We start from the raw sequence: 22266 nt of genomic DNA, 5'->3' as shown, positions 1-22266 counted from the left end.
CTCTTATGTAATTAATCCTTTAGCCCTGTGACCCTGTCTTGCTGCAGATATAAAAGTTTCAGAAAAATCTTCACCCTTTCCTCAACTTATTTAGCTTTTTGTGTCCTTGTCTTCAACACTATAAAATAGTTTTAATACAGGTAGTACAGATCCTCTGATATGTATAATATGAACTGTATAATCTGGTGACATGACAAAACCTGCATGGTAGCAATTCAGAGCCAGTACTATAGTTTTTTAGAATAAGTGAATGTATCAAAGTTTTTTATTTAATGGGAGAATCTAAGAGTTTGTGTCTACTGGATTTGTCCCTAATTTTTGTATGTGAATGAAGAAAGAATGAAATCTCTCTATTTTTGATAGATTATATCTGCATTAAACTAGGCCTATCCTTATTTGTTTGTTTGATTAGTTAAATTTAAATCTTTGGTTCTTTTATATAACTTCTGCCCCCCAGGGAGCATTGGCATTGTATGCAGTGGGTGCAAGTAGCATCTAGTGAGGTCAGACATGCTTCAAAACATCCTACAGAACACAGAATAGCCCTCACAATAAAAAGTTACCCAGCACAAAATACCAATACTCATTGTATTATTCATGTTTAATAAAAATTAAGTTGAGACTGAGTGCGGTGTCTCACGCCTGGAATCCCAGCACTTTAGGAGGTCAAGGCGGGTGGATCACCTGAGGTCAGGAGTTTGAGACCAGCCTGGCCAACATGGTGAAACCCTGTCTCTACTAAAAATATAAAAATTAGCCTAGCATGGTGGCACATGCCTGCAGTCCCAGCTACTTGGGAGGCTGAGGCAGGAGAATCACTTGAGCGCAGGAGGCAGAGGTTGCAGTGAGCTGTGACTGCGCTGCTGTACTCCAGCCTGGGCAATAGGGCGAGACTCATCTCAAAAAAAAAAAAAAAAAAAAAATTTAAGTCGATACACTAATGTCAGGAAGTATAGATCCTTTAGAAAATTAAATCCTGAATATTCACTTTATTCTAAGCTTACTCTGCTCTGGAGAGGAAAATGACACTTGTCCCAAAATGTTTAAATGTCTTTTTTTAGTCTTGCTATACATGTTATAAAATATATATTCTAAAAGTCAGTGAGTATTTCTCAAAAAAAATCTGGTTTATAAAGATAGTGTGATAAAAACTCTATGCCATGTATCTATAAAATAAGAAAATCAGACATTTCATCTGAAAGTTATTTACCAAATGAGTATTTTTATATACTAACTGCTAGAAAGTGAACTTTCTAGTTCAAGATTTGAAAGATATAGCTGGTGCCTTAAGGAAAAGGTAAATGCAAAACCAAACAGTAAATGTTTGAAAATTGTTGGTTCCAAGAACAGAAAACTTTCTCTGCACCAAAAATATCCCACACTAAATATGGAGCAAAAAAATGGCTTCTTGAATGATGGTCTACTTCACCCTCCTTCAAATGCATGGTTAGTCATTTACCAACTGGTCTGGAGTTCATTCCACCAATTCACCACTCTGGAAAGCTATTACAATTTAGGAAAGTGGTCACAAGATGATAGAACATAGGTTCCTAATGGGAAGGATGAAGGAAGCCAGAAAATACAGTGAGAAGTGATTGAGAGAGCCAAATGTAGTCCAGACATCCCTCCTTTCATTGCACTTCATTTTATTGCACTTTGCAGGTACTTCATTTTGTACAAATTGAAGGTTTGTGGCCACTCTGCTTCGAGCAAGTCTGTCAGTGTCATTTTTCCAACAGCAGTTGCTCACTTTGTGCCTCTGTGTCACATTTTGGTAATTCTAACAGTATTTCAAGCTTTATTAGTATTAATTATTATTATATCTGCTGTGATGACCTGTGATCAATGATCTTTGATGTTACTATTGTAATTGTTTGGGGGTGCCACAAACCATACCCACATAAGAAGACAAACAATTAATAAATGTCATGTGTGGTCTGACTGCTCCATTGACTAGCCATTCCCCATCTCTGTTCCTTTCCTCAGACCTTTTCCAAGATAAAGCAATATTGAAATTAGGACAATAAATAACTTTACAATGGCCTCTAACTCTTCATATGAAAGGAAGAGTCACACATCTCTCACTTTAAATCAAAACCTAGAAATGATTAAGCATAGTGAGGAAGGCATGTCAAAAGCTGAGATAGGCCAAAAGCTAGATCCCTCATGCTAAACATTTATCCAGGTTGTGAATGCAAAGGAAAATTTCTTAAAGGAAATTAAAAGTGCCACTCCAGAGAACACACGGATTTTAAGAAAGTGAAACAGCCTTATTGCTGATATGGAGAAAGTGTGAGTGGTCTGGATTAAAATCAAACCAACCAAAACATTCCCTTAAGCCGGAGTCCAATCCAGAGCAAGTTCCTAAGTCCTCAATTCAGTAAAGGCTGAGAAAGGGGAGAAAGCTGGAGAAGATAGTTTGAAGCTAGCAGAGGTGGGTTCATGAGATTTAAAGAAATAAACCGTCACCATAACATGAAAGTATAAGGGTAAGCAGCAAGTGCAAATGTAAAAGCTGCAGCAAGTTTTCCAGATGATTTAATTATTAAGATCATAGATGAAGGTGGCTGCACAAAATGACAGATTTTCAGTGTAGACAAAACAGTATTCTATTAGAAGAAGATGTCATTTAAGACTTTCCTAGCTAGAGAGGAGACATCAATTCCTAGTTTCAAAGCTTCAAAGGACTGGCTGACTCTCTTGTGAGGGGCTAATGCAGCTGATGACTTTAAGTTGAAGCCAGTGCTCATTTGACTATTCTGAAAATGCTAGAACCTTTCAGAATGATGCTGAATATACTCTGCCTGTGCTCTAGAAATGGAACAACAAAGCCTAAATGACAGCACATCTGTTGTGCTGTGGTTTATTGAATATTTTAAGCCCACTACTGAGACCTACTGCTTAGGGGAAAAAAAATTTCTTTCAACATATTACTGCTCATTGACAATACACCTGGTCACCCAAGAGTTCTAATGGAAATGTACAAGGAAATGAATGTTGTTCTCATGCCTGCTAACACAACATCCATTCTATAGTTCATGGATCAAGGAGTCATTTTGACTTTTAAGTCTTACTATTTAAGAAATGTATTTTGTAAGGCTATACCTGCCGTAGATAGTGGTGGCTCTAATGGATTTGGAAAATCCATTTGGAAAGATTTGGAAAATCTTTTGGAAAAGATTCACCCTTCTAGATGCCATTAAGAACATTTATGATTCATGGGAGAAGGTTAAAATTTGACATTAACAAGATTTTAGAAGAGGTTGACTCCAACCTTCATGGATAACTTTGAGGGGTTTGAGACTTCAGTGGAGGAAGGAACTGCAGGAGTTCTTTTGTGGTGGAAATAGCAAGAGAAGTAGAATTGGAAGTGGAGCCTGAAGATGTGACTGAATTGCCATAATCTCATGATAAAACTTGAACAGACGAGGAGTTGCTTCTTATGGATGAACAAAGAAAATGGTTTCTTGAGATGGAATCTACTGGTAAAGGTGTTGTGAACTTTGTTGAAATGACAACAAAGGGTTTCGATTATTACATCAAGTTAGTTAATAAAGCAGTGGCAGAGTCTGAGAGGATTGACTCCAATTTTTTAAAAAACAGTTCTACTGAGGGTAAAATGCTATCAAACAGCAACACACTGCAGAGAAATCTTTCATTAAAGGAAGAGCCCCGTGATGTGGCAAACTTCATTGTTGTCTTTTTTTAAGAGGTTGCCACAGCTACCCAACCTTCAGCAACCACCACCCTGATCAATCAGCAGGCATCAACATCAAGGCAAGACCCTCCATCGGCAAAAAAAGATTACAACTCACTGAAGGCTCAGATAATCATTATTAGCATTTTTTAGCAATAAAGTATTTTAAAATTAAGGTATGTAATTTTTTTAAACATAATGCTATTGTACACTTAATATAGTATAGTGTAAACATAAATTTTATATGCACTGGGAAACCAAAGAATTTGTATGACTCACTTTACTGGAATACCTGCTTTTTTATTGCCATGATCTGGAACTGAACCCATGATATCTCCAAGGTATGCTTTGTGTATGAATTTAGACACATTTATTTACATGCCATGGAAAGATATCAAACAGACTAACCCAAAAGAACAGGACCCAGGGATTGACTTTCTGGGTTTATAATTGGTCAATCTTATTGTGGGAATGAGAATGTCCAAAAAAGGAAGGAAAGAAAGTACTCCCCAAGTGAAGAGCTTAGAAAAAGAGTTTGAAGTCAGTAAAAACATAAATACTTAGAAGAGACTTATTCTACAGTGTAGATAGTAGATGTTGACTTAATGAAATACACAGCTGGATGCAGTGGCACACGCCTGTAATCCCAGCACTTTGGGAGGCTGAGGCAAGAGGATCACTTGAGCTCAGGAGTTCCAGACCAGCCTTGGCAACATGTTTAGAGTAGTAGAGACGTCATCTCTACTAAAAATTCAAAACAATTAGCTAGGAGAGGTGGCTTGCACCCGTAGTCCAACTATTTGGGGCAGGGGACAGGAGGCACTGAGGCAGGTGGGTGGCTGGAGCCCAGGAGGTGGAGGTCGAGCTTCAGTGATCCCTGATCATGCCACTGCACTCCAGCCTGGATGACAGAGTGAGACCCTGTCTCAGAACAAACAAAATAAAACAAAATATCCTGGAAAAAAAACTTTTAAGCCTGAACACCAAAAATTATCATGCAGGGTGGATTATCCAATAACATTGGCATTATAAAGGCAATTTTAAAATTTAAATACATAGGAAATATAAAATTCACATAGATATCTTGTGCTACCTTGGTTAGAAACAAGTAAACATAAAACTGGTACAAGATAGTTGAGGATTGTTATTTTTTATGGCAGTACATGTTCTGCTGAGCATCCAAGATGTTTCAGAAATTTGGTTGATATGATAATAAACCTCTTCTCTAGTTACTTTGTAAGTGCCAGAAGCCAGGTAAAGGGAATCAAGTCTGGCAAAGGATGAATATGTGATGCTTTTTTTTTTTTTTTTTTTTTTTTTTTTTTTTTTTTTTTTGAGATGGAGTCTCGCTCTGTCGCACAGGCTGGAGTGCGGTGGCACGATCTCGGCTCACTGCAAGCTCTGCCTCCCGGATTCACGGTGATGCTTATATTTTAAGTGGGTCTGAGAAACAGCATCTTGGAAATTAGAGTTGAAGCAGGGGAGTTAGATTTCTTGAAAGATGTGGGAGATCCAGGAGGATTTTGCAAACCCCTAGAAGACAAAGGTGACCATTACAGTTCAGTGAAGAGATAATCACGCTGGATCCACTTCCTTTCTGTGAAAGTGTGTTGGACATAGTTGATTCCAAGGTACAATGGAGGTGCCGATGCCTCAGGTCTCCTTCAGATCTTTTAGTCTAATATTTACTTCATCAAGTGGCCCAAAGGCCATTTGTTTCATGATATCTACAAGGAGACTAAAGGCCTTAACTCAGAGTAGTTTCTGAGCTCTTAGAAATCTATCACATCTGCAGCCAGGCATGGTAGCTCCCGCCTGTAATCCCAGCACTTTGGGAGGCCTAGGTTGGCACATTGCCTGAGCTCAGGAGTTCAAGACCAGCCCAGGCAACATGGTGAAACCCTGTCTCTACTAAAATACAAAAAATTAGCCAGGCATGGTGACACATGCCTGTAGTCCCAGCTACTCAGGAGGCTGAGGCACAAGAATTGCTTGAAACCAGGAGGCAGAGGTTGCAGTGAGTCAAGATTGTACCACTGCCCATTCCAGACTGGGCAACAGTGAGACTGTCTTCAGAAAAAAAAAAAAAAAAGAATCCATCACATCGGGATACTATTCTTGAAACCCCAGGAGGCCCTTTGAAAAGATGCTGTGTCATTTGTGCAGTGCTTGAGTCTACTCTGAGTCTATTTCCATGTCTAGTTCATGCTACCTAATTCTTTGTTCTTGTCATCTGTCACCTCATTCTTTCTCCGGTTTCACTTATCTCAGTCTTTAGTTTCCCTCACTCTGCTTCCCACATTTCTCTCTAACTTTTCCAACAAAACCTCCAAAACGTGATTCCTCTTTCCTTGGCATTATTGTATGTTAGAAGGTCTGGCAGGAGTGTTTTCACAGCCTTGGTCAGGCCAAGGTTTGGGGAGTCCTCACCTTTGCTAATTTGATTCTCTTTGGGACCAGGGTGGACAATGGGGGAGGGCAGAACCTTTTCTCCTGTGAGATTGGGCAAGGAATGAATGAATAAATACACAATGGCAGCACAGAAGGGCCCAGAGCATAGCTGAACATACTGAATCTGAACTTGAAATCTAAGAAGTCAAACATTTGCATTGTATAGAGATGCCCCATGGAGTAGGAGAGAGACTTTAATCAGACAAGGACAGACACTTACTGAGCCAGGTAACATAGAATCATCAGATTGAGTCAAGTTCAACATGAAAATCTTTAGGAGCTTAAAAATGCTTTATTTGAATAATGGTCCTAAATTTGCACTTCAGATCACTCTGATTCAAAGTATTTGCTTGCGTAGGAGGTAGAACTTGGCAACATACAGATATTGCTGTTTCCTTGGCAAAGGCATTAGAATAGTAAAAAGTCTCCCAAAACTTTTCAAATATTTATGGGATTCAAATTTTCCCGTGCTGCCCGTAGATATTTATTACATACGTGTTTATCCAGTAAAATATTTATGACAGGAATGATTGTATCCGTTGTTGATTTGCTTGGCTTTCAATGTGGATTCCACAAGGGGAGGCTAAGGATATTAACATGGGAACAAGGTTAGAATTGTAATCGCTTGTCACAGATAGATAGGTTGAAACCCAAGATGGAAGCTGCTGTCGGAAGAGTAAGTGCTGAGATTTGGAATAGTCCCTGGACAGGGCTGTGAGAGCTAGGATTTGCTTCCCTTGATACATGACTGCTATGGAAAGTGTAGTAATCTCCATTTTCACTCCTCTGGGAAAGCTAAAGTAGGTATAAACACTGTTTAATAAAGGGTGTTGGGTACTTTCTGGAATTTGTCATAAAAGTACCTAATCTGTCCACGTGCCTTGCAGTTTTAAAAGTCGAATACATTGACACCTCTTTCTAATACTGTTGCTGGAGGGCAGGGAGACTCATACTCTTGTTACAGGCCCTTCTTTTATATTTTTTTCTACCATAAGTGGCCACTTTTGCTTTGGGATAAAGCTCTTTTATAATGGACTCATCTCTGTATTTTAAATAGCTAGAGAGAATTTCAGCACATATAATCCTGATTTAATTCCAAATGAAGAATTAAAAGTTCACTAAAACAAGTATAACTTTATCGATAGTATAAAAACATCCTGGAAATCTAGGGTATACCTAATATTATTTTGGTGCTGCTCTGAAGATGGTTTATAAAATCTAGCCGTCAAAGCAGGATATTTCATGTTTTAATTCATCTATGATACTGCTTGGTGAAGTTGATAGTATTTATACAGTAAAATAAAATTATTTCTTATTTGAAAGGAATGTTCCAGTTGGATGTGATTTCCTTGATACCAGCACATAATTCCTATATAAACCAAAAACTAAAAGTTCACTGTCAGGTAGGTCCTGGGTTTCATTCCCAGTATCTCCACCTGCTGCCTGAGTGACCTTAGACATATTACCTACATTTTCTATACCCCAGTGTCTTCATTTGTAAACTGGGGCCATAATTATACCTATTTTATTGAGTGGTGAGAGTTAAATGAAGTAATATATGTGGTAATGGACTTAGCACAGTGCTTGGCACATTTAAATGATCATTGAATGATGGTGGTTCATAGATTAAGATAAATAACAAATGAGGAAAATTCAGCAAGCTCAATTCGACATTTGCATGTTAAATGTTAATTTTACCATGCTTAAAATTATACTTCAACCCAAAAAAGAGTTTCACAGACATACAGATGAGGAAAAAAATAGCAAATAAAGGATAGGAATAAAAATAATAAAGGAATTCTGTGTATTGGGTGATTATCTCATGAAATCATGAAAGCAGCAGAAAAATAAAAATAGTTTGAAAATGGAATCTGATCTGCTTAGAAAACTCTGGCTACCAACAACACACAAGAACTCTAAAGAGGAACCTCTGTACAATTCAATAATTATAATCACTTTGATTACAAGGAGACATTGTTTTTAGTATCCTGATTATGATTTCCCCATGGCCTGAACAACCTGGTGATTTCTGAGAGTCTCCATAAAACTAATTGCAGTGAGCAACATGAAGTTTGCTAAAAGACCAATACAGGAGTTTATGAAAGTTCTGGAGAGTCACAGTGATGGCTATACAGCTTGTTTGTCCTATTTAGTGACACAGTGAGCATACTTTATGAAATATCACTGATTCATCACCTTGGTTCTGCTGGTTAACTGCCCTCAAATGGGAGTTATATGAAGGAGCTAGCGTTTCTCCAAAAGCTATGAAAATAATTTTCTGTTATAATAGCAGTCATTAAAATATACCAACAATATGCTTTTAACATTATGACAATAATAAATACATGGTACCAAAAATATGCTTATCACTTCTGAGCAGTTTTTGTGTGCCAGGGACTATTCCAAACAATCTTCTTGGATCATCTTTACCCCAATTTCCTTAGATAATTCTCTTATTCCCAACGTGCAGACGAGAAAACTGAGGCACTGAGAATTTGAGTAACTTTGCTTAAGTCCCATCCAGGAAATCGAAGAGCCTAGAATGCAAAGTCAGATAAGACAGTCTGATTCCAGAATCTGACCTAGTCACCATTGTGCTAAACTGTCTCCCAGCAAGCCTGAGAAACACCACTTCCCCAGCTTGGACGGTCATAGGCTTATTGGTGTAGTAAAGACTCAGAGGAGTGCATAGGAAATGATTGGTAAAACAGATTGTGGGAAACATTGTCCCAAAACATGAATGGGATTCACCTAACAATTCACTTGACTGAGTTATTTTCTTCTTCTTCTTGTGCCTTAGCATAATGGGCTTTTATGGCTGCAGTATATTAACTGTTGAAATCGTATTTCAACTTTCTCATTTTGCAGAGAGTTTAACTTATACAAGGTCTCATAGTAATAAAATTAGTAGCCGTAATAAATGTGTACTGAGTGCTTATTGTATGTCAGGCACAGAGCTTAAACATTGCATATACTTTTATCCATGAGAAGGGAATTATGGTCATCACCCCCTTTTAACAGATAAGAAAAATAAGGCACACAGCTAATGAGTAGAAAAAAAGTTGATTTGATCCCAGGTCTGAATCTCAAGCCCATGCTTTTAACCACTATGTATCATGAAAATAAAATAACAGGAAGCCAGACCAAAGCTGAGTAAGATCCTTGGGAAATGTAAATGGAAGATAGACCACAGATAGTTGGGATTTGTGGGATGTCTTTTGTTCCAGAACTGCAGTGGAAAGATATATATTCCAGGTATCTCAGTTTGGAATAGTTAACATATTTTCCCATATAATAGTTAAATCTGATGGGAAGATACATGTATTCAGCAAACGTGAAAGTGCCTACTATAAGCCATAGGTCTCCTGGTAACTTCTAGGCTTAATGGTTCACTGAATTAAATGGGCATGCACAGGTGAATCTTATAATGGAACCTAACACCACATTTAGCATTTTCTTTATTAGAAAATGTATGGCAAGTTTCAGTCAACCTACAATTAAATATTAAAAATACAACTTGCTCATAGTTGGTTGCTACTTGCCTTGATCTTAATGAAGAAATTATTAGTAAAGAATATATAGCTATCACTATAGGAATGATTATATTTTAGTAGTGCATGTTCGTGTGCAGTCTGTAGTTGCACTTTGAGTTTTTGGATTCAAAATCTCCAAACTTCTGGAGATGATGAAGTTGCTTGTGAATGTGATTAGTGGAGAAAAAGGTCAACTTATATAGGGATATAATCATGTTCATTTCATGGAGGTGGCTTCATGATTTGTATAACTTATATTTACAAACTCTGCCTCTGACTAATGCAAATTTTAAAATTGACTTTTCATGAGTGATACCAAACAAGATCTGTCAAGAGTTCCATTATTTTCAGTTGTGCTTTATTAAAAGCAATGGGAAAGAAAGTAGATATTATGTGTGTGTTTAACAAGATGTTAGTACACTTCTGATTTTAATATTCACTTGAGGAAATCAAGCAGACCCACTAAATATTGCTGATAAATTGCAGGAAACGTTGGCAGAGACATTTATTATCAGCCTTTAAAGTTCTGGGAGAGAATTGTGCTGTGGTGCAGCACTTTGATGGGATTGCCTTTTTGCAGTGGCAGGGGAGGAGTGAGAAACACCTACCTTGGCTAGAATTTTAGAGCAGTGTTTTCTTTGGCAAACTGTGTTTTATTTGTGGAGGTGTCTGTTTGGGAGGAGGGTCATGGGGACATGCATGACCCACATCAGAGAAGATCTTAAAATGGTTTATAAACTCCTAATTGTCTAGAAATTCAAGTCAGACTGTTTGAAATGGGGACAGAGAAGTCACACTTGTTATTCAGATACAGGGCTTCTGCACACCTCCTGGCTGGAGGATGTCTTCTCTGGAGCCTTCATTTCTTTATGCTCTGTCCCTCTTTGCAGAGTCCTCGAATGCCACCTTGCTGACCAATGCAGAGAAGATCGCCACCATCACCACCACACACACCCCTTCTCAGCAAGGGACCCAGGAGACAAGGTCAGACATGGCTTTGGTTTCCTTTGTTAAAGGGGAAAAAAGTAACTCCCAGCATGACAATATATGTCCTTGATTCTTTCTCAGTTTCCTAATGGGTTGCTCTTGTATTTATTTCTCTCACTTCGGCAGGAATACCACCAAACCAAAGCAGGAATCTCAGTTTGAGTTCAAAGCACCCCAGGCAACACAGGTGAGCACCATTTCTCTTTTTTCTCTATACTTTGCACATTTCCTTCCAACTTTCTCAAGCTATTTTTATGGGATATTTTTTGAAGCACCTTTAATTTAAAAGAAATAACCTTTTGTGAGGTGATTTACCAAATATATACTTACATTTGATTTTCTAGGAAATAACATTTTAGTTTGCTACCTTGAAATATTCCTAGATAGCCTTTTTTGGGGAAAAAAAAAGAAAAGCAGTAATTGTCACAAGGATCGCCAGTTAGAGAAAGCAAAACAGCCAATATCTACTCATAGTTTTCATAAACATGCTTCTGCCCAGAAAATGTCTTTTTGATAAGGTGTTTTTCAGGCTTGGGAATTTAAGGTGAGATCCGTAGAGCAAAATACCTGTCCTCAGGATGGCAAGGGAGAGTGTGAAAATAATAGCAGGTAAAACAAATTTGAGGAGCTTTGGGTGATGCAAAATTAAACAGATTCCCTTTTTTTGTTTTGTTTTGTTTTTTAATTAAGAGACAGGGGTCTTATGGACTGAAACTCCTGGGCTCAAGCAGTCCTCCTGTCTCAGCCTCCTGAGTAGCTGGTATTACAAGTGCCCAACTGGGTTCCTTCTTTACTGGTCGCCTGGGGGCTTTCGGTTGTCCCTTTGTAATTTTCCTTGACTGGGATTTGGAGAGGTTTTGTTGGTATCCTCATGATGGGCACAGTCAGCATTTATTGGACACAGGTCAGGGAGGCTGGGCATCCAGCAGCCAGGTGACTGGTATCATGTAATGAGGAATTGTCCTTCCCCAAATGCAAATCATGGCCTCACTGATTAAATTTTAATCCACATATGTTACATTAAATACACACATGCATTTAGACATGCTCATAAATGTTTTCAAATTCTGGATCTCTGACTTCTGAGATTAATGAGGATGAATCAAGATGATTAATAAACAAGAGTCACCAAGATGGGGATAGAGGTTGTGCCTTTTTGCCAAGAATGTTTAGGAAGACTCCTATGGATATTAATTCTCCTAGAATGATTGCATTTAATTTCTTTAAATAGGAGCAAGACTTTTACACTGTGGAACTGGAAAGAGGAGCCAAGGGATTTGGCTTTAGCCTTCGAGGAGGCCGAGAGTATAACATGGACCTCTATGTTCTGCGCTTAGCAGAGGATGGTCCTGCAGAGAGGTGTGGAAAGATGAGGGTAAGTGGAGAGAGGAGTCTGGGGTAGGTGCAAATAAACCATCTGCAGTGAATTCTTGTCATATATTGTTAGAATGTTAATGTTCATAAGAATTACATTTTCTGTGGCTTTCATGATTCTCTTAAATGCATGACTCCTACCCTACCAAATATTTCTCCCTAAAGCACAATTATAGCTGCTAAAGTTAGGCGAACACTTCCAACTCTTGGGGTTGATATAGGGAATAAGGGATTTAAATTACTTATAAACATATTAAAGTAGGTATTTTTCAGAGCCTATTTCTATAGTTCTTGTGCTTAATGTCATGGGGCAGGCACATCACTTGACAGGAATTCTGGGGTTCCCTGGGATGCTTAGAGAGCAGGAAAGTCATGTGGCCCTGTAGATTCTGGGCAGTGAGGTCTACTCATCCTCTAGCTGGCTACCAGTGGTCTTACCTTAGGCTTAGAGAGAGCAAGTCTACTCTCTGTCTTAGCAAAGAGCCAGGGCTCTGTGGCATGAATATTCAGAGTTGCTCTGTAGTAAGAGCTACAAATTTTAAATACATAAATGCCAAAAGTCCACTCTGCTCTGTTTCACTAATATCTGTTACTGTAGATGAATGTGCTGTTCTCCTGGGCAGATTAGATAATTAAGAAAACATAAATCATCTACTCATAGATAGGTCACATAGATTGGGACTTGCCCATGGAGAGCCATTTACAACAAATTAAAAGAAATCAAGACAGTCAGGCCAGGAAAGGAAAAAAAGTGAATGCAGTTGAGCCTCAGCAGAAAAAGGGAAAAACTGATTAAGGATGAGGATCATAACACTTGAACTGAAGCCACAATCTTGATGTTTAAGTTTCTTCAGAGTGAATTTTTTAACATTTAAAATTGAGAAGGTAGAGCATGAATGTATTTTACGAAAATGGTATGTAGTAAAAATATAGTGTCCAGGGTCAAACAGTATACCAGTTTCTCTCATATCCTTTTTTTTTTTTTTTGCATGTACATATACGAGGGAAGATACATGGTGGTATATATTTCTTTTGTTTGAATTTCAGACATAAGGAATTTATTTTCTCTTGCCTTTTAATCACTTAAAAATGTTTTTGATCAAGTGAAATATTATTATGCTATTTTGTATAATGGCGTATAGTTTACAAGACAGGTTTACATGTATTACCTGATTTGATGCCAGCAGCTTAGTGGGCATGGGTGGTGTTACCAGCCTATTCTACAAGTAAGAAAGTAAACTCCAGAAAGTTAAGTACTGGGAGCAAATCAGTTACCAAATGATAGGATTCAAATTAAAGACTGTAGACTTGAAAGCCAGTGCTATTTCTCTTCTTTTTAGAACATAAGCTCTATTTGAGTGGGGATCTGCCCTGTCTTATTTATTCTTTAATTCCAGTGCCTAGAACAGTGACTGACACAAAGTGAATGCTGCATTCAGTCTATCAGTTGGGATTATGGTCTCATCTGAAGTCTCACCTGGGGAAGGGTTTGCTTTTTAAACTCACTCACGTGGTTGTTACCAGGATTCAGTGCCTTTAAGGCAGTCCCTCATTTCATTATCATGGAACTCCAGAGGATGGCTCATAACATGCATCAGGGCAAACAAGTGAGAGAAGAAAAGAGAGCAAGTAAGACAGATGACAAAATCATTTTATGACCTAATCTTTGAACTGATACCATGTTTGCTATATTCTGTTTATTAGAAGCAAGTCACTTGATCCAACTTACATTCAAAGGCAGGGGGATATTACACAGATTGTGAATGCACAGAGGCAGAAATCATGGGAGCCTTCCTAAAAGCTCCCTCCCCAACCACTAACATGCCCTTACTGCTTTTTTTTTTCCCCTTTATCATGTAATTCGGCATACATGTAGTTTTCTAATTGTCTTAATTGTCTTTCCCTCTTTAGAATATAATCTCCATGAGGGCAGGGATTTCTGTTTTGGTCACTGCCACATCCAAAGCAATAGATGTTCTGCCACATGCTCAATAAATATTTGGTGAATCCATACATGAATTTTAAATCTCACCTAGTTTTCTTTTGCTCTGACAGATTGGTGATGAAATTTTAGAGATCAATGGTGAGACCACCAAAAACATGAAGCATTCTCGAGCTATAGAACTGATTAAGAATGGTGGCCGCAGAGTTCGTCTGTTTCTGAAGCGGGGAGACGGCTCAGTACCAGAATATGGTGGGTCAAACTATGAAAACATTCCTTCCTTCCCTGGCATGACTCCATGAATTTGTCTCCAGAACGGCAGCAGGAAAGTCTTTTTTGTTTCCCCTATTCACCAGTGTCTTACCAGCCTCTCGCACCATGTGATTATTTGCCTCGCTTGTTCTGAAATCTCTACACATTTCATCCTTTTGCTTGCTTATGTGGACTGGGGCATGGCCTAAGACAAGATCTTTATAGCCCCCTTTCTGATAATCAGAGAGAACATTTTGTCTAGTCCGACCGAGAGCGAAGGAATGTTTGTTTGAACTGTGCCAAACTGTTCCTCAGATCCAATTGTTAGCACAAAATGACTATATACTCCTTTTAAGAAGCAGGAAAGCAGGTTTCCTGAGTGATATGTTGAGGCACAATTATTTTTTCCTTTTTGGTTACTTGGTGTCTTTATTTAAGAGGCATGAAATTTTGAGAGATTTGGGGGCTTTGCTCACCTCCTTTATGCTCTGTATACAACACTTCTCCATCCCCCAACTGGTTTCTTACCCCAAATCAGACCATCTGAGCCCACTACTATCAAACAAACAAAAACTGTTAATATATTAGCCATAATGTTTTTAAATGATAAAGGATGAAATAAATTCCCAGTGCTCATCATGAGGGAAACATGTGATTATACCTTTCCTATGAGGAAAGCCAGGTTATACATAGAGTTCCTTTGTCATATCTTTAGACTTGATTTGAGTAGACAGTAATGATCTTTACATAGCTTAGTGTTCTGATGGCAAAATATTGTATATGATAATAATTATGTCCTATTTATTTGAGATTTGTGTTTAAAATTTAAAAAAAAAAAAAAAAGAAGAAGCTATGCCCTAGATGTAGGGCTTTTTTTCCCAACCAAAGGTCTACAAAAGTTTCTATAGAAACTGTGATTGAATGGTCCCCATATACGTTGGTCCCCTTTATTAGGGATTTATCTATTATCACCCTCTTTTCTGAAAGTCATTCTGCACAATTCTCAGTTGCATTTTGGACTTGATGATATGTTTAATTCAGATGCAGCTCAAGGAGAAGGATAGCTCTTTGGAGGGCCAGCCTTCCCAGGTGTTGGACATTTGTACAGGTGCAAAATACAAGGGGTCCGAGGTACAGGGGGAGGGTGGGTATTAGACAAGGCCCCTATAGACATGGCCAACCACAGGGGAAGTATTTTGACAACATTAAGATGCTGTGGCTGTGCACTGTACTAAACTTCTGACCATTAGGTGTGTTGATACCACTGAAACTGTGTAACATTGTCTCCCTTTTCTGTCTTCCCTATGCTTCTGTTGGATGTGATATTTCATTTGAGAGTCATCGTCAGTAACCTGTGTACCTTCTCAAAACCTATGTCTGTTGCACTGAGGATGAAAATCCAACACTAACAAATGTTCTTTGGGCTAAAAATAAAGATCATTGAAATACATGGTTTTCCAAGAAGGGTTGAACCTGCCAGGGTTGTGCTACTGTAATGTCTCCATGCGTCACTTGGACTAAATCTCTCTAATTCCATTGATTAGAGTCACAAATGGGTTATAATATGTTAAGTTCCAATATTTTTCTGACCTGATTGGAACCTGCTTCTCTGTGAGGCTATTTTTGTAATGAGTTTTTTGTACTTAATTTAACTGCCGCGGTCTTTGGTGGGGGTGGGAAGGGATTTTGTTCTTTTGTTGTTTATTGTTAATGCTCTCCTATGCCAGTCTGTCATTGTTCCAGTTGTTTGAAAAAAACAAAACAAAAAAGGATGCATTCATTGTCTGGGTTCTCGAGTCACCTTATGGCTGTCTGAAAATGTCACTGTTCCGATTGCGGTCTCTGCAGCCTTATTTGAGTGTTGCCTTAGACTGTCTGACTGGACAAATAAACTCTCTTTGCCCTATGTTAACAAATGCAGATTTTTTTTTCTTTCCTCTGTGTTATAGGGAATCTAAATGTTCAACTTTTTCTCTTTCTCTCTTTCTCTTTCTCTCTGACTGTTCTTGGTGCTGGGCCCTCCCTTCCACAGCGATGATACCTCCTAATATCGCTGCATGTATGAGAAATGAAAAGCTCGGGGAGGCTTGCTTCTACCTTATGGGCCATAATCAAACTACGGTTTGTAGCTCAATCAATACTAGGTGTTTCTGTGCTGTGGCCTAATTTCCTCATTGCTTCTGCTTAGCTCTGTTTTGATATGTTTGGCAATTCATTCTGAGCACCCTGCGTTCTTTGAATTGTAAGTACAATGCTGACCCTGTTGAAGTGTTGCCCTCCCTTGTCTTAAAAGTAGGCATAAGAATCCAGTGGTGATCCAAGTACCTTCATGTATCCAAGTCTTCAAATGACCTTTGTTAAGAACCTGTTTTTTGTTCATTCTTGTAGCCAACCCAGCATTTAGAAAGAATGAACTTTGTATCATGGAGCCCTGTATCATAGGGCTTTGCTAGATGGAAAGATGAGATTTCCTGCTTGGTCAGGTATCTCTTAGCAAACTACAGTCCCTGGGCCCCATCCTGTCCATAGCCTGTTTTTGTAAGTAAAGTTTTATTGACACATAGCCACGCCCATTACTTTTGTGTTGCCTGTGTTTTTATACTACAGTGGCAGAGCTGAATAGTTGTAACAGAGATGGTGCGGCCCAAAACACCCAAATTATTTACTATTGCCCTTTAGAAAAAGTTGGCTGACCCCTGCTTTTGGCTTTTCACTTGCTTTTGTTAAAAACCCACTCTAGGTTTTGGGAAGTTGTCATAAAACAGGTTAATTGCTAAATATTGACCTTGTTGGCTCATGAAAGATCCTTAAAGAGCCCCAGTGACCCCTTAGTCTCTGACTGTCATACGAGTCTGCCCTCCAGACTGCAGCACCTTGTTTCAGGCGCTTTGCTTGGAATGGTGTCATGTGGATGACTTGTTGGGTTTAGTTGCAACAAAGCATCCCAGCTTTGAAAAGAGCTCTCCTCAATTCAGGACACTGCCTAAAACATTTGCACTGTCATTTCAAATATTGAATAATGATAAATAGAGGCCATTATGGGCTGCCCTGCTTTTAAACATATAGAAACCTTGATGTTATAGGAAGCAGCCCAGTGACTCCAAGCTCTTAGATGTCATTATGACTACCTCCCATATCATAAAGAAAAAGTGCCTCTAAACTGAAAATTTTATCTGACCTCCATCCAATCTCAAATGTGTACCTAGCAACTTCTCTTCCCCTCCCTTTTATTCTCTTCCCCTCCCTTTTATCTATCAGAAAACACCTTTTAAAAACAATTCCTTATTTTTTAATGTATGCAAAAGTAGAGAAAGTAGTTGAATAATACAGATAGAACAGTTTAATGGGCCTTTGTGTACATATCCCATTTGCCAATCATCAACATCTGACCAGCATGTTGCCTCTGTAATCCCCTTTGCCTGCTAGGTAGCCTGGATTTTTTTTTAATAGAAGTATACTTTTGCATATGGTAAAATGCATAAATCCTGAGTATACAGTGCAGTAGATTTTTTCACTTCTGTATGCACCCATTTAATCACCACCCAGATAAGATGTAGATGATTCCTGCCCTACTCCAGAAAGCTTCCCAGGTGCCCCTTCAGATCAATACCCTAAATTATTTTTAAGTAAATCAAAACAAGTATTCTTTAAAGCAAAGAATATTTTCTTGGGGGTGGGAAAGGGGTGGGCGCAGGGGAGAAGGGTTGGGGGTGGGAAAGGAAGAGCAAGGGATAGCTACAGAGGAAATTTTGATGCCTCTAGACAGACTATTTGGATTGTGCCTTTAAAGACTCAAATCATGACTGATTTTTGTCAGTTCTTTAATGATCTATGTCTCGGGTATGGAGAACATTCAGTCAGCTAGACGTTGAAAGCTACAAGTACTAGTTTTTTTTAACCCTAACTACGTGCAGTTATCCTTAAATTAACAAGATTCAGTTGGCTTTGAGTCTGACTGCTTTAACAGTTGTTTGCTTGTTGTGACTAATGAGGTCTCGAGTGTGGGTGGGAGCGGGGACAGGAGCCGAGGGACCCTCATACCCAACTGTTGCTCTCGTTTATTTTCCTGGCAGACCCCAGCAGCGACCGCCACGGCCCCCCAACCGGTCCACAAGGTGTTCCGGAAGTGAGGGCCGGGCCCGACCGCCGGCAGCATCCGTCATTGGAGTCCAGTTACCCACCCGATCTTCACAAATCATCACCACATGGGGAAAAGCGGGCACACGCAAGGGATCCGAAAGGCAGCAGAGAGTATAGCAGACAACCCAATGAACACCACACCTGGAATGGGACTTCGAGGAAACCCGACAGCGGGGCATGCCGACCCAAGGACCGGGCGCCGGAGGGACGGAGGGACGCGCAGGCCGAGCGCACGGCAGCCGCCAACGGCCCCAAGAGGCGGTCCCCAGAGAAGCGGAAGGAGGGCACCCGCAGCGCCGACAACACTTTGGAGAGGAGGGAGAAGCACGAGAAGAGACGAGACGTCTCTCCGGAGCGGAGGCGAGAGCGGTCACCCACCCGCAGGAGAGACGGCTCCCCCAGCCGGCGGAGACGGTCTCTGGAGAGACTCCTGGAGCAAAGGAGGTCCCCCGAGCGCAGGAGAGGGGGCTCGCCCGAGCGCAGGGCCAAGTCCACCGACCGGAGGCGCGCGCGCTCCCCCGAGCGCAGGAGAGAGCGGTCCCTGGACAAAAGGAACAGAGAGGACAGAGCCAGCCACCGAGAAAGGGAAGAGGGGAATCTGAAACAGGATGCCGGCAGAAGTTCCAGACATCCCACGGAGCAGAGAAGGCGAGCTTACAAAGAATGTAGCACCGACCTCAGTATCTGAGACGCTGAGTCACATTCCAACCTTTACCGTGTCAAAGGTTCTAAGAGGAAAGTCACAAACGTGAAATTATTTAGTTTCTTACCTAATGAAGCATCTGACACCTGATGATCCTATGAATAACAACAAACATTTTATGCATTTGAAATCTTATAAGAAAAATATATATGAAAAGTATTGTGCCTGATGTATCATATTAAAGAAAGTATTTTTAAATGCATACTTTTTTGGAAATTATTTGCCAAATGCTGGCCCAAAGGGGTATAAATTTTGTTTCTACGTAACCTGTAGAATCGTCAAGAATTGTTCCCGTTTTTGAGCAATCTTTTTCTCTCCTGGTTAAATGGGGCTGTTGATCATTTTCTCTAAGTAAGGGAATTTATTGATTAAGTTTAATTAATTTGATATAGACTGTTATGTAGTGATATAGTGCTATACTGTAGTCGGCAGTTTTTCTTAAAAGCAAAGAACAAAAAGGCAAAGTTTTATTTGTAAAAGCTGAGGACCCTTTGGGATGGATTATGTTTGCCGATCCTAAAAGTAAGCAAACTGTATGACAAGACTACTATTGCAAATGAAGGATATTTATAGCTAAACTGCGTAGCACAAAGACGTTTTATATTGTGAGTTATAGTTGGTTCAGAAAACAGTTTGTAATCTCCCTGGCCCAGGAAGGCACAGAGACAAAAATGTCGGCCATCTTTACCCAAATACAACCCAAGCACAGATAGTCAGGTTCGTGAGCATCTCCAGCATCTAATTAAATCTCATTGAAGGCAACGCCATCACAGCTTTGCTCAATTACTACAAGGAACAGACAACAAGCATTTTTCATGTTGTCTTGTCTGATCGGAGGCTGAATAGTAGATGGAACGGGGGACAGTGTGCCTGGTGTGAGGAAGACGTAAGATCCCCAATTTGGAAAGCATGCCCCTCCCCCTTTTAGTATAAGGCCATAGTTGCCCTTAGCCAAATTGGGGAGGAGGGAATGAGCCTTGGTGGAAGGAACCTCTCTGTTGATATTTAAAGAAGTGAGGGCTGTGGGTATTCATAGAAATGCCAATTTCACTTTGAAACCATAGTCCAAGTCTCTAGGTTGGTGGAAGAGAAAGGAAGGAAGTGGTCCCAGTGGTTCTAGATCTGGTTGGGAAACTTCTTCCTCATGACTCTGTCCTTTGAGTCCTTTGGACAGCAGCACAAAACATAACAATTTTTATTTTTAGACAGACCCATTCTTTTTGACCCCACAGGAGCTGTGGTTGGGTCGGCTGTAGCCCCGGGATGTGGTTTAAGTGGATTACTGCCTAGCTGAGCCAAAATGTTTGCTTGTACCTGTTGGACCACTACAGCAAACCGCTGCTTACAGTGCATTGTGTATTTCCGTAGTACTGTTTTGCATTTTCCATACACAAAACTTTGCAAGTCAATCACTGTTGTTCCCATGGTACTGTAAGGAAAAAAAAAAAAAGGAAAAAGAAAAAAAAAAAAAAAAAAAACCAGCCAATCATTGCGTGTACAGAGCTGAAAATTGTAATTAATAGAGCCTGTTGGGAAAAAAAAGAAAACAGCTGTTGCCTTTTTTTCTTGTATAAAAGAGAATTTATGACAAAATTTAGCTGTGAGGAATGTGATATGTGTTTATATTTCTGAATATGGAACAAATTGATTCATGGGGATATATTTTAATGTAAACTAAATCAGGTATGTAAAGTTGTTTTAAAATGGGAGACTATATAAGTAATTCTCTAGAGCTTTAGTTGGTTTGAATATCATCATTTCCTCCATGGTGAGCCTGCTTGTGAATTATTAAGCACTTGTTTGCATTCTCTGTTCTTCACTCATTTATTTCTTGCAGTGTGCTATGGACTTAATGCTCTTTCTGTATTGATGAAAAGCAGTATGTGGGCCAATCTTTTTATAAAACACTATGCATATATAAATATTACATTGTTCATAGCTTTATTTGACTTATGGGTTTATACATAACATTAGAATGAGTAGCTATAGTTGTGTGGACATTTATAAAACAAGTTCCTTTCCTGGAACAGACACAATATACATTCTGTAGCTAAAAAGGAGGGAAAAGTCTGTGAATGCTATTTTTATTATTAAAGTTTTCCATACAAAGCATACATTGAGCTGTAGTAAGGCTGAGGAAGAGTACAACTGAACAATGATGTTCTTTTTCATCAAGTTCCTAAGAGCCGACTTGGAGATTTTATTCCCAAGGCTCCACTGCTAGGATTCTTCTCACTAGTTCTAACAAAATCTGTGATGTTAAATGACTGATGCTCTCAATTGTGGTCCAGAGTTTTAAGTAAATGAAATCAAGGTGGATTTTGGGAATATATCCTGAAGTTAACATCTTGATGTCCTTCTTGTTGTAAGATGATTTTTGACATTTTAAAATCTATGTGCTACCCACCTGGGCTTATCTCAATCTGTGGACTTCTTGGTGTGGCAGTTTCTCCTGAATTCCACACATCAGATTTGTTTGGAAATATTGTACTGTACAGGGACTATGCATTAAGCAGAAAGATATAGTTTTCTTTGAACTACTGTAACCTTAAATTGGAAACTGATTCTTGTGAGCCTACTTTCCTTAATCCCGCCCTCCCTCACTTAATGTAAATGTCTTGATGAGAGATGATGGATGAGTATTTTGTATGATGAAATCAAATGATTTAGGAATTTGTCTCCCTCCATTACACAGTTGATGCCTGAAAGAATGTTGGGGGGGGGAGGACTCAACACCCTAATTGTATTTTTTAAGTTTCTTTTGTGAAAGATTTTTTAATGCATTTTTACTGTAAAAATACATGGAAATGTATGCATTCCACAACCACTATTGCTTCTGGATTGATATCTTCCTTGTCTCTATGTTGTCTCAAATGTATCAGGGTCAAGTAATCAATTGAGGGCCCCTGACTCCAACTTGATGAGATACCATTGTGTTGAAAGAGCAGGACCTATGCCCTTGCAATAGCATAGTGCCTTGCTACTCGAAGTGTGGTCTGTGGACCAGCTGCCTCATCATCACCGAGGAGCTTGTTAGAAATGCAGATTCTCAGCCCTACTCCAGACCTACTGAGTCAGAATGTGCATTTAATAAAATCCTCAGCTATGCTGTATGCACATGAAAGTTTAAACAGCACAACACAGTATAGCATAGAACCCTGGTAATAAACAAACCCTGCCAAGCTAA

The 22266-nt window shown here is 39.4% G+C and overlaps 1 protein-coding gene across 21 annotated transcripts in view; it reads left to right on the top strand.

The window, feature by feature from the left end:
- The window catches only part of MAGI1 (membrane associated guanylate kinase, WW and PDZ domain containing 1), a 686305-nt gene extending 664398 nt beyond the window's left edge, over window positions 1-21907 (top strand). For 12 of the 21 annotated variants that reach the window (XM_050778525.1, XM_050778528.1, XM_050778527.1 and 9 more), the window contains 5 exons: window positions 10572-10665; window positions 10795-10855; window positions 11900-12043; window positions 14098-14236; window positions 18310-21907. In XM_050778525.1, the coding sequence (XP_050634482.1) occupies window positions 10572-10665; window positions 10795-10855; window positions 11900-12043; window positions 14098-14236; window positions 18310-19064 (1193 nt within the window). In that variant the 3' untranslated portion in view covers window positions 19065-21907. Of the gene's footprint in view, window positions 1-10571; window positions 10666-10794; window positions 10856-11899; window positions 12044-14097; window positions 16149-16268; window positions 16358-18309 lie in introns of those variants that run through there. The other 9 variants (XM_050778534.1, XM_050778533.1, XM_050778531.1 and 6 more) reach the window with 3 other exon arrangements.
- The last annotated feature ends 359 nt before the right edge of the window (window positions 21908-22266 follow it).

This window comes from Macaca thibetana, chromosome 2 (genome assembly GCF_024542745.1).
Source record: "Macaca thibetana thibetana isolate TM-01 chromosome 2, ASM2454274v1, whole genome shotgun sequence".
In the NCBI taxonomy this organism is placed as follows: domain Eukaryota; kingdom Metazoa; phylum Chordata; class Mammalia; order Primates; family Cercopithecidae; genus Macaca; species Macaca thibetana.
Note: the sequence above shows the minus strand (reverse complement) of the source record. Positions and strands in the feature narration are given on the sequence as shown.